Genomic DNA, 11977 nt, shown 5'->3' with positions numbered 1-11977 from the left:
GGGTTTAAAATCAATTTTTATGCGCGGAGCGTTTTTTTTTTTGTGCAGTCATTCTGCTTCCCACTAGAGGTAGTGGGAGCAGCGCGGGAGGACTCCGATCCCGAGAGGATAGCCTCGTCTTCGTATCTGAGCCCACACTCTTCCATGGGCTCTTCCGGTGGTGTCGTCGGTTGACCCTTAGGGGCCAACTGCTTCGACGTCTCACCGGGCTTCCTCTGGGGAGAAGAGGAGCGAGGGGGTAGGCCTTGGCCCTTAGGGGCCAAAGGGCCAGGTGGAGCAGGGGGGTCAGCCCCTGCCCTGAGGTGGATGCAGAAGAGGCAGCATCCACCTTACGGTTCGAAAGCGGTGTCACTGGCACCACTCCAGAGGACGGAGACCTCGACGGGAGGCGCAGACTGTCCGTAGACGTCTGCGTTCCCGTCGAAACCATTGGCCGTACCGGTCCCCTGCGTACGGCCTCGGCATAAGAGCCTTTGGATACAAAGGCGAAACGCTTCTTTGCATCAGCGTATGAAATATTTTCGGTAACCTTCAAGGTGAGGATTTCTTTTTTCTGTTTCCATAATGGGGAAGATCGCGAGTACGCTGGGTGCTTACCGCTACAGTTAGCACAGTGGGGCTCATTCTCGCACACATCAGCAACGTGCTCCTTGCTAGAACACTTGGCACAAGTGTCACTTCCTCGACAGTTCCGTGACCCATGGCCAAACCGTTGGCATTTAAAACACCGCTGAGGGTTTGGCACATAGGGGCGGACGCGGCACTGGAGATATCCTGCCTTCACAACTTCAGGAAGTGTAGTTGACTCAAATGTGAGGATGATGTGTTTCGTCTTGCGTTCAACACCATCGCGGCGAAGGGTAATACGCCGAGCAACGATTACGCCTTGTGTAGAAAGGCCCTCAGCTACTTCGGTTTCTGTACACTCGAGCAGGTCGTCTTCTGAGATCACCCCTTGAATTGTATTAAGAGTTCTATGAGGTGCGACAGTGACTTTGTAATCAGTCACACAGTTTAGTGCTAATAGTGAATCACTTTGTTGCTTACTGTGTATTTCCACTAGGAGATCACCAGATGCCATCTTTTTGCATTGTAGTTCTTCCCAATCACTCCTTCAAGAACTTTTGAAATGAGGAAAGGGGACAACCTGCCAAGCGGTTTTTCATCCTCAGAATGCATGACTAGAAACTTGGGGAACTTTGAAAATGTGTATGTTGGTTTTTCTATCTGTAGTGCTTCGGTGCGGACCCTTTTCGGGGCCCAATCAAAAGGTTTTTTAGCTTGAGAACCCATATGAAGGGGGAGGGTTTTCGGAAACTGTGGTGCACCGCCCACCACCGAGCCCAACAAGGGAATAGGTAACGCTCCATAACAAGAATGGCTTGACTGAAGACGTTACGCTATTAGTGCTGCCCAGTCTCTATAACCAAGAGTTGTTCTGGACAAGGTGTCTGTCGCCACCCAAGGTTAGCCCTTGCCGCCAAAGGAATTGAAAAGGAAAGAAGAGAAATGAGAAGAGTGAAAAGGAGGAGAAGACAAGGGTGAAAGCAGAGAGGGGATAGTAGAAGTGGCGACTAGACTGAATCATCCTGGCCGGGCCTTACCAGAACTCCCGTCTACGAGAAGCAGGGGCCGAAGTGGTGTATTACCTCACCTGGGGGGCCCCGAAGGGTCCAAACCTGCCCCGGGCTCGGCTCAACCACCAGGATGCCCTTTTTCGCGGACACGGGAAAGCCACGCACAGCCATACGTGGGCGGGCAAACCCGCATGGCTCGGGGTACTTGGAGACGCCACTCCCCAAACACCTGCTTTCACAGGTGCCCCCTGCAGGGGCCAATAAAAGAAGGATGACAAAGCGAATTAGAAGAATTAAAATGAATCAAGAAGAAATAAAGTGAATAGGAGTTATTCAAGAGAAGTAAGAAAACCAATAAGAATTAAGAACTATAATGCGAACTAAGAGGATTCAAAGTGAATAAAGAGGAATTAAAGAGCAGAAAGAGTAATTAAAGCGAATTAAGGACGAAAAAGCCAATTCAGAAGAATTAAAGTGAATTAAGAGGAATTTAGGCATAATTAAATGGATGACTAAGCGAATTAAAATGATGACTCAGCACATTGAGAAGGATGACTCACCACATTGAGACGGGTGACTCAGCACACTGAGAAGGAGGACTCAGCACACTAAGAAGGATGACTCAGCACGCTAAGAGGGATGACTCAGCGATTTAAGCTGGCTAATTAAAGTGGTTAAACTCTAACTGAAATTTACACTGAAATTCCTTATCCACGGCCATAATTTGTCAGTTGGATGGTGGCTTCGACGAAAGATTTTCATCTACGCCAGCCTCAAAACAGCCGGGCTCAACAGAACGTTGGTCAGCGCTTGAAGAATCCTTCAAGCTGGGTAGCTGCAACGGAGCTCTAGAAGGCCTCTCAGCAACTACGGCTGCTCCAGTACCATGGTGAGCGGCGGCTTTCTTCTGCAGTTGCACGAATCAGCTCGACCTAGCCCTGCGTGTCTGACAGCGTAATCGCTGGAACCCAGTACTGCCGGCCAGTCGTTCAATCGTAGCGCAGTTACTCACCATCCTGACCACTTACCTGCCCAAGTGGCTCGCGTCGATACTTAGAGGAGTGCCTCGACCTCCCAACTACGTTTCACACACTTCAGCGAATTCCCTTATGCATATGGATTCCCCAACGATCCACATGATAGAGTGCACGACATGTAACAAGTCTATAAGCAACGATGGTAGGCACATGTCGTGTTCGGATTGCAAGTCCAATTACCATCTGGGACAATCTTGCTCCGGGATTGCTGATAAGACCTTCATCACCATGGGACAAACGAAACGAGAAAAATGGAAGTGCCGTGCGTGTCGTGGGAAGGATGGTCAGGTGGGAGCATCTGACCCGAAGTTGTCAAGCTCCTCTGAAGGAATAGGACTGCTCTCTTCACAACTAACAGCTATGAATGAGAAACTGGAAGGATTACTGTCATTGAAGGGCAGCGTCGATTCCCTTATGACACTGTCGGCCAAACTAAACGAACTTTTAGCCCTCAAGCCCATTGTCGAGAGTCTAAGGGAGACTGTGAACGGCCTACAACACTCAATGGATTTCTTTTCGGCCGACTATGACCGCCTCCTCAAGTTGGCGACCACCAACGAACAGAATGGCAAAGCCCTGCAAACGGAGCTTTCTCATTTGAAGTCAACCGTGGAGGCGCAGGCATCCGAGATCCAAGAGATGCGGGTCGCCCTAAACGACAACGAGCAGCACAGCCGTCTGCCAAACCTGGAAGTGCACGGACTTCCTGTCTCACCTCACGAAGATCTTATGTCGTTTGCTGAGACTCTATCAAAAAAACTGAAGATCTCAAACTTTCAGAAATCCGACATTCTTGCTCTTCACCGCTTGCCAGCCAAAGATGCAAAAAACCCACCGATTCTGATCAAATTCGCGTCTGTCCACATGAAGGAATCCTAGATGGCAGCGCGGGGTACGCTTCGTTCGCTGGGTCAGGATAGTTCTCTTCCCAGACTGTACTTAAATGACAACCTGACCCACGCGAACAAGGAGCTGTTTTGGCGGGCAAGACAGAAGGGCAAGGAACAGGGCTATAAGTTCGTCTGGGTAACCAGAGCTAAAATCTACGCAAAGAAGGCGGTGGGTTCTCCACCTGTGAGAATTAACAGTTCGCTAGACCTTGAAAAGATTCTTTAGATGTATGGCAGATTTGGCTCAGGTTTCAAACTTTTCATCTCTTCGAAATTTTTTTGGAAATTGTGAGGAAACGTTCTTTTCTGTAGTACACGTTAATATTCGGAGCATACGTAAACATTGGGCAGAATTCGAAGTTACCTCAAGAGCAATTGCTTCTTCAGTAGATGTATTTGTCTTAACAGATATTAACATCCCCTCTTTTGCAACAGATCAGTTCTCTTTACCGGGTTATCGTGGTACTTTTTACACTCGAGATATGGGTCATGGTGGTGGTATCGCAGTTTTCGTGAGTGATAAATGGTCATTTTCAAATATTTCGTTGACGTTCGCTCAGGCCGAGTTCATTGCCCTTTCTGTGGAGAATTCGATCAATTCCATATGTTTGCTCGCAATGTATAGACCACCGTCCACAAATATAGGGTCTTTTCTCGTAGAACTCGAAGAAAACATTAGTGATCTGAGTTCGTATGGTCAATTATGCATTATAGGAGACTTTAATATTGATATCTTGAATGGGTCTAAATCTAATGTGTGCAATTACCTCAACACTTTGGCAACTCACGGTATTGAGTCAGTTATTAATTGTCCAACACGTGAAGAGTTCCTTTTAGGGAGACTTGTCTCCTCATGCATTGACCACATTAACCTAAGAACATCTTCGACTATCGTGAAATCAGCAGTTATTAAGGAAAAACTTGCCGACCACTACTTTGTGGCCTGCCGCTGGTCGATCGGCGTTCTTAAATCGCGCGAAACATCAGGCCGCATTAATGTTACAGGTATCGACACCACGGCCTTTGATAAATTGGTCTCAGCTTTTGACTGGAACCACTTTTTGAGGACCGTTAACTACACCGACGTTTATCCAAAGTTTGAGCTGGTTTTCAAACAGTTCTATGAAAGATGCCGGAGAGAAATATTCGTAAAGAAACGCAACCCTGATCTTGTATGGCTGAATGCGAATATTTTAGATGCGATAAGGGAAAAAAATGCACTATGGGCTCGCTGCCATCGTTCACCCAATGATGCACACCTACGAATACTCTTTAAATCCTGCCGTAACAAAGTAAACGCGATGATTCGATCAGCTAAGCGCATTTCTTATCACAGAAAATTCTCCCAATCTCATTCGGATGCCCGTAAAACCTGGTCTTTGATAAATGAACTCCGTGGACACCAAAGACACTCCATTGATGATACGCTGGAACGACATTTTGGAGATAATTTGCAATCGATTGTAGAGGATTTTAACGTTTTTTTTGCTACTTTTTCTGGTCAGGCGAGAGATAGCCTAGATGCATTTGATAACCTAGTCTCTTCTTCAGCGTTCCTTCCGCCTTTTCATGAAGCTGATCTATATTCCAGTTTGTCCAGTTTCAAGAACAACAAGTCCCCTGGGATAGACGGAATTCGCTTATCTGACCTCCGCAGAAATATTGACATTCTGAAAGACGTACTTTTATTTATGCTAAATGGTTTTATTGAAACCAAGATACTTCCCGATGAACTTAAAACATCTATAGTACGTCCTTTGTATAAAGGTGGTACCAGAAACAATATTGCAAACTATCGTCCGATTTCTCTCTTGCCCATCATCGCTCAGATCCTCGAAAAGCATGTGTTTAATATAATAACATCTTTTTTAGAAAAATTTAATATCTTATCTCCAACTCAATTTGGTTTTGTGCAAGGAAAAGGCACTCAGCCTCTTCTAGAAGATTTCGCAGATACCCTATACTCAGCATTCGATCACAATCTTGTTACCTCCGCACTATTCTTAGATGTGTCCAAAGCTTTCGACACAGTGAGCCATACGATACTGTTGAAGAAACTGTACAGCATAGGTTTTCGTGGTTAATTTTTTTCCCTTCTTAAAAACTATCTTTCTCATCGCTCTCAACTGGTGTGTGCATCTGGATTTCAGAGTTCTCGAACTGAACTAAAAGCCGGAGTACCACAGGGGTCTATTCTATCACCTCTTTTGTTTAACATCTTTGTCAATGACATCGCCACCATGGTACCGGGATGTAAGCTATATCAATACGCGGACGACACTGTAATTATGACCCAACACATCAACTATGCCAATTCCATCAGCCAGTTACAATCTCAAGCAATAGCAATTATGGACTGGTTCAAAAAAAACCTTCTTGATATTAATGTTGAAAAGACAAAACTAGTATGCTTCTATAATCCACACAAAACAGTCACTCTCAACATTCCATTAGTTCTGCACTCTTCTTTCTGCCATCAATGCAACTGCATTCCAGTTGAGTATACAGATAGCGTGAAGTATCTAGGCATATATTTTGACAGTGGTCTGAAATGGAATGTTCATTTTACATACATCTGTAAAAAACTGAGAAGCATTAGTTGCCTATTATATAATACAAAACATTTTTTTCCTGTATCTGTTCGAAGAATGATTGCCCATTCGCTTGCATATAGCGTCCTTCGCTACTCGATCACCGTTTTCGGCCATTCTTCTGACTATTGGAAAACCAAGGTGGACTGCATCCTGAAAGCTATCCTGAAAAGTATCTCTTATAAACTTAAAATACCTGACAACGCTAATCTTTTCGAATATTTGCAACTACCCAACTTCCAAACCCTTTATGTTCATTCAGTGGTATTGCGGCACTTTTGGAATTCTGATTTCAAAATCTTAAGCCCACCCACACGTGATCTTCGACATACTCACCCTTTTCACATACCTTTTTCCCGCACTCGTTATGGCGAAAGTACGCGTGCGTTTTATGTGCCATATATTTTTTCTCACTTACCACCTGAACTTCTAAACCAAACATCCCTGGGCAAAGTTAAAAAGATGCTTAGAGGTATTTCGTTTTAATAGCGAACTATTGGTTTCGTTTTAGTAGCGAACTATCGCAGACTCATTTTGCTAAGTAATGTGTGCCAATATTAAGCGCGTGCCTTTCTGGAACATTAATGAATATTCTGCTGTTTGTAGGTCATTTTAACAGAAGACCTTCCGTGATTTTTTTTGTGTGCATATTTTCCAGTTTTGTGGTATTTCATTTTGCTTTGACATTGCTATTGATTTCCGTTTTAGTCTGTACATAATCTCTTTTCGCGTAAAATCTTCAAGTTATAACTAGAATGACTAACTTCATGGAATTATGTTTACATTTTTTTGTCTGTTTTATATTATTGTATTTTGAGTAACTACCCATGCTACATATCGTTTTTTTTTTTATTGGAGGATGGCGTCGCACAAGCCACGTGTTGGCTTTGATGCATCCGCAATACCAAGCTTTTCTATGATGGTAGCAATAAACAATTATTATTATTATTATTATTAAAAAAGCCCGTGCGGCTACTTTCCCGCACAATACTCAGAGGGCCAATCAGCGAAACTTACGGAGGCAGCTAAGCGAATGACGGGGCCGAAACATGTTCAGACCAAAAAACGCAGTCCAAGTTGTGACATTAAGCAATGCAAAACGTCACGCCTGCATTGCTTATTGTCACAACTCAGGCTGCGTTTTTGTCTGAACAAATGTTTCGGCATCGTCATTCGCTGAGCCGCCTCCGTAACTTGTGCTGATTGGCCCTCCAAGTGTTGTGCGGGAAAGTAGACGCACGGGTTCTTTTTAGAGTGTACGTGAAAAAAGAGAACGTGAAACAAAGTACATCATGTGTCTGTCTTTAATGCATCGGCGCTTGAGCTTTCACCTTCAAGCCATCCTAGGGATAACATAATAAGAGACCCTGTAAATGTTTATGTTTTAACCACAGCGAGCCTTAAATTACGGCATTCACGTTTACTTAGCCTGCAATAAACGACGCAAACTAATTTTACGAGCTGTGATTTCGTTATTGAAAATTTCAGCCTAAGGCAGAGCGAGAAGATAATAAAATATCATAAACCGCTTACTTTAAACAACTGCCAAGGTTCAAAAACAAAACAAAAAAAAAAATCGCTCGCAGAACGCAGTCCTAGAATCCTCTTTGTTTTATTCATCGTATCAGACGTTCTGGTTTGAAAACGAATTTTCGGGTTCCATAGCTTCACGAGCCACAATGACCGGCTTTTTTAAAATAAAGTTTAGGCGTGAAAGGTGAAGCTGAAGCCCCGTGCCAGCACTCGTTGTAGGCATCTGCGTTCTCTGCACCAACACCTCACACCAGCAATTTGCAAAAAAAAAAAGAGATGGATTTGGGTATTTTGTTTTTGACCTAATTTTTGTTTATCGCTCAGACCTACAAATTGCGTCCAGCATAACGCAAACTCTTCTACGTACTATCAGCGTTAATACTCGCGCACTATATTCACTTTGGCGGCACCGCTTTCCCGGCCAAGCGCCGGGCACTCGAGCATCGATCCTGCACCGCCGGTGAAAAATACGACGCGGGTGTCTCTTCCTCTTTCTCTCGCGACTCCGTGTTATTCTGCGAGGGGTAAACAGCGGCACGGCGTGAACAGCGGGACGCGAACGTTGGGCCCGCCTGAGTTAGTGCCTGCTGCTCGAAGCTAGGACTCAATCGCTCTCGTAAACTTTGTGCAAGAGCGAGCGTTGTTTGTTCGGCCCCGGCCAGGCCCCGCTCTCCATATTCGTTATTTTTTCTCCTCGGAGACAACTTGTAGGAAAGGATGTACCTCTAGTGCCATGTTAGAAACAAAAATGAAGGGAAGGGGGAGGGGAGATTCGGGGTCGCAGCTCTCGGAAAAATACATGCTATCTCATTGCTTATGACGTGTATTCCCCGTTCTTTTAAATACCGATAGTCCCCGAACATTTACCCCCGAGACGGTTTTATTAAAATCGGGGAGACAAAAACTAATAGGAGATGTCCTAGGAAATAACATCTAAAGCTTCACGAAAAGAAAGCCTTCACTTGCAGCTTAATTCTGTTTGCAGCGGGAACATTGCCCACACCAAACTGTCCGCGATTCCGCTTGTTCCTTGGAAACAGCCTTCCCTCGTTTCTTTTTGTCGTCGGTACTAAAGTCGGTACCGGCATCTTGCCCAAGAATTTGGGTAAGGCGCTTGTTTCCTTAAGGTTGTCCAATGCCACACTCGTGTCCTATTTTCTGTTACATAAGCCCCGACGAAAACTGATATTTTACCAGACAGCAGAAAGGTACCCCTCAAAAAATCGAATTTATAAAGAAAATAAAATCCAAAAGGACACACGACAATAAAAAAAATATATATATATAAAGCCCCAAATACTCGGCACTCACTTATGACTGGAGTCACCGGTTTTCGCAACCTATCGTTTTTTTGTTTTTTTTTCTTTTTTTCCCATAAAAGGTGGGGGTGCTTTTTCGAGCATTGATTTGTGCCACAGATTTTGGGCTTTTTAATGTCAATTTATGGTTCCGGATAAAAAAAATATTCCCTCCTTTGTATGAATTTATGTCCAAGGAAACAGGGCAGTGTCATGAATTCCACAACTTCCAGGGAACATTCGCGTAAATCGAACGCTTAACAAACTTTCCGGTTCAGCTAAAAGAAGGAACGCCAACAGTAGGCTTGGTTAACGATTAAAGAGGCAATCTCGCGATCAACCCGACCAGGAGAACATAAAGACAAAAAGAAAAATTATTTCTTCTGCGAAGCTTCGTTCTTCTTTTATTCAAAAATATCGCTTTTCGATTCTTTTTTATTTTCTTTCCCACCGATTTGTATAGCTCTGGGTCGGAGCATAGTATCCTAGGATTAGCGGTATTTGCTGAATGTCCGGAAGGCTACTTGTGGCCTTCTATACTCTCTTCACTGCAAACTTGACAAGCGCAGGTCTTGTCAAGCATTGTGTTATCGCTACTTAGCCAATGACACGGCGGCATTTGCCTGTTTAGAATGCAGGAGAAGGAAACGGGGAGCAAGAAACGCGAACAGGGTACGCCACGTCGTGCTTTCTTACGCGGCCCCTGACTCTAAACGCGCACGCTCGCCCAGGGCATTTAGTAAGCCTGGGTGTGTCCGATGGCGTACAGATAACAGCGGACCTCAACTTAAGAGTGCATCTGCCTTCGTTATATCAACCTCTAAATTTTAAGAATATTGCGGCGTGCAAAATCGAGAGCATAGCTTCTCCATTCATTTAGAACAGTGGTCTCAAACTCGTTGGAGTGTCGGAGCGAGATAGCCCACACCGCAAAGGTTGAGGGCCAACATAAAAGTTGGAGGGGGATTAAAACATTCTAAAAATAAGAGAGAGCGCCGTCTATGCATTTTACCAATTCGCAGTTTTTTTTAGTGACATCTTTGGAGGTTAGTTGTTATATGACTGATCTAGGCGCTGACCTGATATGATACCAAGAATTAAACTGTCAAAGCCCCGCCACACTGCTGGAATTTTAACAGAAAAAAAAATAACAATTACACTGTCGTTTTTGTCGCTGAGATTACTCGGGAATTAACCGAGCTCAACGTGTCTCTAAGAAACAATCGGTTAATTTGGCAGTTCTTGGTTTCCTGACTATTTTTATGACAACACCCTGAATAAATGCTTGTCTTTTAAAGGCGAGAATTCCAAACTTCTGACTACGTCTTTGGCAGTCCCTTCTGCTGATCGAGAATTCTCGCAGCCGAAACGCATTCTTCAACGAGCAACTCGCTCTTGACCCCTAGTAGCAGAATTGTTGCACATTATAAAACGTTGGAAAGGAAAAAATAAAGCGAAACAAAGCGCAAATGTACACATATCAGTATAAATTATGTGGATACGTTAAAAGAGCAGATCTACTTTTTGAACGTAAGTAAATCGACGAGATGACACAACTATGAGGCAAGCCGTTCCTAGCGCTCTAGATATGGGAACCGGGACTTGTAGCCGGTTGAGCCGACGGGCCACGTTGCAGGGAGTCGCGGGTCGCATGGGGCCCGCGGGCCGCGTGTTTGAGACCCCTGATCTTGAAAAATCGCGTATAGACGTTTCCTGTTTCCTGTCGTTTTCAGTCACGTCGGTTCCGTACTTGGCATGTTGGACAAAAAAATAATAAAAAGGTTCAACTTGGATTATTCGAGAAAATATAGGTGAGACAAAACAAGAATCAGTGATGACAATCACGCATTTTTCGTAAACACCTCCCAGCGGCAAGGAGAGATCAAAACGATATTTTACCGTATACAAGAAGTGACGATGTTCAAGATGGCTCCGCCCTTGTGGAAAAGGTGCCTATACCCTTAACACGAGCATCAAAGATAAAGAGGCCAGAACGATGCCTAGTAAGTCTCGCCCTGGCTCTTTCCCGAAAATTCTAGGTTTTATAATCGAGAGGACGAGCATAATAGACAAAGAGCCGTGCGTCCTACTACCGATTTACCAACTGAATTTGTCTCGCGATATTCTGCTGTTACGCCGAACCACCATCGCTTGCTGCTGCCGCTGACGACGCTCGCTGCTGCTTTCTTGACGTGCGTTCTTCTTTTTCGTCTCTGACACAAGTTCGCCCCGAATAAATCTTTGGTGCATTTCATTTATCCTGCCTCATCGTCTGTCATTTGTGACAGACGATGAGGCGGATGGAAAAATAATTTTACAATCTCTCTTGTATGGCAATTCAATCCCCAAACCATTATATCCGGGCAGTTCCTGTTGCAATTATATCTATATATATATTAGGGCGTCACATTGTGATATATTACCATTTCTTAATTAAAGACATGTGCTTACAAAGGAATCGATTCATAAATTAAACTCTAGAAAAAAACGACGTAATGTTTTTAATTCGAAGCTCCCTTCACCTATGCCTCAGAAAGTAAAAAAAAATATATATATATACATATAAATATGTACTGATTCATCGGAGAGCTGTCATGATGAGAGCAACATAAAACAAAACAAACACTAATCAATCTTGCGCATTAACTTAACATTTTAAAGTTACATTAGAGCTTCTAGCAATGTGTGCGTGGCGTTTCATCGGCCCGGCGTTGGGCCAGTGTACCCAAGTACCGTACGTCGAATTACGTTTCTGGTCAACACGCCGATTGCACAGATGTATTCGTCCGAACGGTCGAACCGTTGCACCGCCCCAGGCCGCGTTCCGCGTCCCCCTGGATGACGGCTGATCGCAGTCGATCATCACGTCCGGGTCACAAATTTGTATCGCCGTCCTTTTTTAGAGTGGAAGAGATGATGCGACGGACTTTGAGCTTAGATGAAAGCCATCTCTCCTTGCTGCCCCCGCTTCCTAACCAAGCGAAAGCAAGACCCATCTCCGAGCGGGTAACCATTTGCACGTCGCTGACGGGCGCCGGCAAATGCGGTTTC

General features: G+C 44.5%; 1 protein-coding gene across 1 annotated transcript; it reads left to right on the top strand.

Moving 5' to 3' along the window:
- The first annotated feature begins 2974 nt into the window (after positions 1-2974).
- On the top strand, positions 2975-3493 carry LOC121837952. The gene has a single exon (XM_042293871.1). It carries the CDS (start codon positions 2975-2977, stop codon positions 3491-3493), a length of 519 nt encoding a protein of 172 aa, XP_042149805.1.
- Positions 3494-11977: the final 8484 nt, after the last annotated feature.

The sequence above is a fragment of the Ixodes scapularis genome, unplaced genomic scaffold, assembly GCF_016920785.2.
Source record: "Ixodes scapularis isolate PalLabHiFi unplaced genomic scaffold, ASM1692078v2 PGA_scaffold5__190_contigs__length_132052651, whole genome shotgun sequence".
In the NCBI taxonomy this organism is placed as follows: Eukaryota; Metazoa; Arthropoda; class Arachnida; order Ixodida; family Ixodidae; genus Ixodes; species Ixodes scapularis.
The sequence above is the reverse complement of the archived record's forward strand: the minus strand, read 5'-3'. Positions and strand labels throughout refer to the sequence as shown.

Coding starts and splice junctions, on each gene's coding strand:
- LOC121837952 (XM_042293871.1), top strand. CDS start 2,975: ATGAATGAGAAACTGGAAGGATTACTGTCATTGAAGGGCAGCGTCGAT.